This window comes from Hordeum vulgare, chromosome 5H (genome assembly GCF_904849725.1).
Source record: "Hordeum vulgare subsp. vulgare chromosome 5H, MorexV3_pseudomolecules_assembly, whole genome shotgun sequence".
NCBI lineage: Eukaryota > Viridiplantae > Streptophyta > Magnoliopsida > Poales > Poaceae > Hordeum > Hordeum vulgare.
Window position 1 is genome coordinate 391705004 of NC_058522.1, and position 5547 is coordinate 391710550.

General features: G+C 48.3%; 1 protein-coding gene across 2 annotated transcripts; it reads right to left on the minus strand.

Moving 5' to 3' along the window:
* Positions 1 to 733: 733 nt before the first annotated feature.
* Positions 734 to 4555, minus strand: LOC123395496 (pentatricopeptide repeat-containing protein At4g02750). Of its 2 annotated transcripts, XR_006609769.1 has the most exons (3): positions 3107 to 4555; positions 1645 to 2802; positions 734 to 1442 (listed from the first exon to the last, which is right to left on the minus strand). XR_006609769.1 is itself a non-coding variant. In XM_045090499.1 (2 exons), exons 1-2 carry the CDS (start codon positions 4550 to 4552, stop codon positions 1996 to 1998), a joined length of 2253 nt encoding a protein of 750 aa, XP_044946434.1. In that variant the 5' UTR covers positions 4553 to 4555; the 3' UTR covers positions 1454 to 1995. The 2 variants fall into 2 exon arrangements, 1 of the variants encoding a protein (XP_044946434.1); XM_045090499.1 differs by lacking the exon at positions 734 to 1442 and having other exon boundaries at positions 1454 to 2802.
* Between the last annotated feature and the right edge of the window lie 992 nt (positions 4556 to 5547).

The following is a 5547-nucleotide window of genomic DNA, read 5'->3' on the forward strand; positions in this document are numbered from 1 at the left end:
AAATCAATTATAGCAAAGTTTTGCACAAATTGATCTATATAGAATGTTATGGAAAATGTTTTGTTCTTCAGGTGTCCTGCGATTTTTTTAATTAAAAAAACATTGTTGCCTGTTATGTAATTCCAGACGAGGAGCATGAGTTTGGCTGACGGCAAAGATACTTTTTTTTGCCGTCTGGTGTACATTATATTGATTGACGGCAAAGTCATCCGCCCGATGTAAAGCTGGCAAAGAACCTCTTTTCCTATTCATAGGATGCTGTCATGCTTTGTCGTCTGTCGGTAGACGGCAAAATCTTACCGTCTGTATATAGGCCATTGCCTGACGGCAAACTTACTGATTTTCGTAATGCTAGCGTGCGTGCATGTTTCTGTTAACTGTAGGTAAACATACTACAAATACAACACATCTCTAAAGTTAGAGCATCGAGTCTTGGACGGGTTAATACACCATAAACTCTTTCCACCCTAGTTTTCCCACACAAACCTTCGATTTGACAGAATATATTGGATGCAAGAAAACTTGGATTAGCAGAAATATAAATGCAAATTCCATTAGATCAATCCTGGCATGAACCGAAGGCAATCCATCCACACTGATAGCAACTCGAGTACTCCCTCCGTTCCTAAATATAAGATCTTTTAAACATTCCACTATAAATTACATATGGATGTACAAAGACATATTTTAGAGCATAGATTCAATCATTTTGCTTCGTATGTAATCCATAGTGTAATCTTTAAAAGGTCTTATATTTAAAAACGGAGAGAGTAGATGTCATAATATATTTCAGATCATATTTCTTGCAGCTCAATCAGCACTGCATCAACTATCCATGTAATGTAAGACTATGGAACATACCCTTCTTCTGCCATTGTTACATCATCTCCAGCCGCGCCCGAGGATGTCTTTCAGGACACCTTTTTAGGTTCGGTATTAGGCTCGGGGACGTTTTTTGGCTCAAAAACGGCCCTGCCACGCCCCCAACGCCTCCCAGGACGTTAAAATAGCGTCGGCATACCCATGCAAAACACAGCGCGTCAGGGGGCTCTTGGGGGCGCCGGCGAAAGTTTCGGCGAATCATGTCTTCCCACATGTCCTTTTTCTTGGCCCACCTAATCATTTTTCTCACAAACTTTTGATTGGGGTGGGATGTGGCTGGGAAGATGCCCTCCCCATGCACCCCTATTGTCGCCGGATGAAGCATTTGGCCCCCCAAGTCACCAACTTTTTTTGTTCGATGGTGCTCTTGGGGGTCCAACGGCTGGAGATGCTCTTATCCTTTTTTCTTTTTGGGTAATCGACATAGGAAAATGTCTCCATGGCATGGTGAGCACAAAGCGAACTATGACATGGTTATTCTGACTGAACCAACATGACAAAATGTCTTCATGGCTGCTTTCAGTAGCGAATACAGAATAATAGTCCGTTGCCGGTTCATCCTGTAGAGGACTCGAAACAAAGTAGTTAGCACACTTCTATTCCTTGATTGACTAAATACGAAAACAATTACTCCCTCCGTCTCATAACATAAGAGCGTTTTTGACACTAGTATGGGACAGAGGGAGTACAATACATGTCTTTTTCAGTACTAGTCACCTAAACTGGCATGTTACACTGTTGACAAGTTATCATGGATCATACCTTGATGTCTAAAGTCCTTCCAACCGACACATGCATAGCTAAAATCTTATCCACATATTACTGTTGATCAACGCTTTCATCACACGAGATAAGAAATGTACTCTTTGTGGATTCTCCCTCCCTCCCTCTCATCTCAGCTCTCGTGATTGAAATGCGAGGCCAACATGTGGCAATCACCAACAAACATATTCTTTGGAGCAGTACTTGAGTATTAGGCCTAGTGGATGGATGGCCAGACTGAGTCATCACAATCACTATTAATTTGTGTTTGCATCTTGCATTGCATGGTCATTGTTTGCTCTCAACTGTAAATTCCGTCAGGAATACTTCACACCAGATTCTACTCTGCAGTCACCAGTAATCACCACATGAACAAGAACCATCTCTGAAGTGGTGAAAGCGGTTAGAATCCCGCAGGATGATCAGCCTGCCCTCAATTGCAGAGATATATTTGAAAGCATTGTGACAATCTCCACATACTCTGAGGTTTTTTATCACTCGGATAGGCCTCCCAATAGGAATATTTAGAATACCGTAAGCAACAGCAAGCTTCTCGCTATGATACTTTAGCATGTTTTCCTTCTCTTCGTCCTCCACATCATGCAAAACCATTTCTGTAGCTGACACATAGCCAGCTTTCTTCATCCTTGTGTCGAGGTCTTCCAAGAAAGCATATATCTTTTCCTTCTCAGGGTGCACACAATCACCAACCGAGAAAGTGTGTACTTTGTTTTGTACTTCCATCCAACTGAATCCAGGCACTTTTTTCACACCACGCTCCTCCATCATAACTCTCATTTTCCCCACATCACGCCATTTGCCAGAAGATGCATATATATTTGAAAGCAAGACATACATGCCAGCATTTTCAGGCTCCAACTCAAATATTTTCTCAGCTGCATTCTTGCCTAGTTCAGAATTGCGGTGGATCCTACTCGCACCAAGCAATGCACCCCACATGGTAGCGTCTGGCTCAAATGGCATGTCCTTCATAAGGCCCTGTGCTTCATCTAATCGACCAGCCCGTCCAAGCAAGTCTATCATACAAGTATAATGTTCAGGCTTTGCTGTCACACCGAAATCGCGGTGCATCGAATAAAAGTATGAAATGCCTTTCTCGACCAAGCCAGAATGACTACAAGCTGCAAGTACTCCAATCTGAAAGTCAAAATTAACTGAAACCATAAGAAAGGCACAAGGAAACAAATGTATGACTTCATTATTACTCTTACAGACTTACTAAACTAGGACAATTCTCTGATAACTTATTTTGTAAAAGCTCTACCAAAAGCAAGTGACCTTCATGGAGATCTAATCAAATATTGACTAATAAGAAGAATCTACACAATTGAGCAGAAGTATCATTATAGACGAATTGTTTAGTTAGCAACACTAATTCCCCATAAAGCAGCTTTTCCAACAAATAGTCTTCGAAATAAAGTTCAAAGAAGAACATTCTTACCAGAGTAATATCATCTGGCTTGGTTGATGTCACTCTCATCATATCGAACACCTCAAGTGCTTCCTTGCCAAAACCGTGACGTGCATAACCGGCGATCACAGTATTCCATGAAACTGCATCCCTGTCCTCCATCTGCTCAAATGCATTTCGAGCATCCTCCATGTTTCCACATTTGAAGTACATAGCTAAGAGTGCATTCCCAACAAACCTACCCAAGCCGTATCCAGCTTTAATTAACCTCCCATGCAGCTGCATTCCACACTCGAGAGCAGCAATGTCAGCACATGTGCTCAACAAACAAGCAAATGCTGATCTATTCACCCACTCACCACACCGCCCCATTTTGATGAACAGCTGTAGGGTTTCCTCACTGAAACCACCTTGTGCGTAGGCAGCTAACATTGCAGCCCAAGAGACTGCATCTTTCTGTGGCATCATGTCAAAAACTGTCCTTGCCTCATCCAACATCCCTGCCTGAGCATACCCTGTCAACATTGTGTTCCATGACGCCACATTCCTGCAGGGCATGATGTCAAACAGCTCCTTTGCTTTCTCCATCATCCTCCGCTGAACATATGCTGCCACCATTGCATTCCATGACACTGGGTTCCTCTCAGGCATGGCATCAAACACCATCCGGGCATCCTCCAGCATTCCATTTTGAGCATACCCAGAAACTACTGCTGTCCATGTGAACACATCACGCACGGGTGCCATGTCGAACATCCTTCTTGCCTCCACCATATCCCCTCCCCTGGCATAACCTGAGACCATGGTATTCCAGGAAACAACATCTCTTTGCGGCATCCTATCGAAAAGCTTCTTTGCTTCTGCCATGCGACCCAACTGCACATACCCAGCCATCAAGGCGTTCCAAGAAATGGCATCCCACTCCGACCTTGAATTAAACAACTCCCATGCTTCTTGAACCCGTCCATTCCGGACGTAAGCAGCAAGCATACCGTTCCATGAGACAGCATCCTTCTCCGGAGCAAGATCGAAGTACTTCCGTGCAAGAGAGACAAGTCCATGGTTGGCATGAGACGAGATCATAACGTTGTATGTCACTGAGTCCTTCACCGGCATTTCATCGAACAGGCTACGGGCGTCAGTGAGGGAGGATGAGATCGCCAGCGCATGGAGGAGAGTATTGTAGGAGAAGGTGTCCGGGCGTGGGATGGAGCGGAAGAGGGAGAGCGCGACAGGGAGGCGTCCATTGGAGGCATACCCGGCGAGCATGGCGTTGTAGGTGGAGGTGGAGCGGCGGGGCATGGCGTCAAATAGGCGCTCAGCCTCCCCTACGCGGCCGGCGCGCATATGAACCGTGATGGCCTTGTTGCGCCGTATCACATCCGTGTCGAGCTTTCCGGAGCAGGCTTCTCCGGCGGCTGGGGGCCGGTGGCTTCTCTGCCGCACGGCGGCGCGGAGATGGCGGGAAGGGAGCATCTGTTCTTATTTAACTTTTACAAGTGTTGTGCGTTTCGTTGGGGAAATATACATTTTTTTGACCTCACGGGAGCATAGGTCTCCCAAGAATGCCCCTCGGACATTCATTTTTTTTATGGCGAAATGAATACAATCTGGTCTCTAGCTAAATATTGGCCCACCGCTGTAAATACATGTTGAGGAAAGGAACTTTCGTCCCCTTCCTCCTCGTCGCCCCTGCGAGGCGAACCCTAACCCCCCCACCCCCACCCCCTCTCCTTCCTCCTCCCTCATCGTTGCTCGATGACGCGGCCGGGCAAAGCCGTTCAGTCGCCGGCGGTGGTGGGGCCCCTGTGTCTTCCCGCTTGGATGGTGCTCGCGACGGCCGGCGTCCTGGGCTGGAACTTGGTGCTATGCCGGGCCCCATGACAGCGTGGTCGGGAAAAGCCCTCCTATCACCAGCGGTGGCGGGGGCGCGGGGGCATGGGTCTTCCGGCTTGGATGGTCCTCGCGCGGGCCGGTGTCCCGGGCCAGAACTTGGTGATGCGGCCGGGCCTCTGCCTCCCCAGCGGCGGGCAGCCAAGTGGGTGGCGCGCCAAGATGCCAGAGACGACGACGGTGTCCGGCATGCCCAGATCTGGCGTGAGGCGGCTCGGGCTACGGTCGACACAGGTTGTCGGTGGCCACCTCTGTCGTAGATGCGGCAGGTGGTGTTGGCGTAGCGACAACGGGTGGTGGTGGTGCGGGCCGAGGTTAGGGACGACAGTCATGGTGACTCGTCCAGATCTGACCTCGCGGCGCCACGGGCAGCAAGCGACTACGCTAACCGGGGCCCTTTTCGGCTGGTCGAGGTGGGTGGTGGCACCGGTCAACAAGCAAAGGCTGCAGCTTGGCGGTGATGGCTGGCGGACGACGATGTGTTGCAGGGGGTGGTGGCACCTCTCTTCTTCCTGGTTCGGGCCTGTGATGCGGGATGCTCGTGCGGCGGGCCGGTCATGACAGTGAGCTCGTGCTAG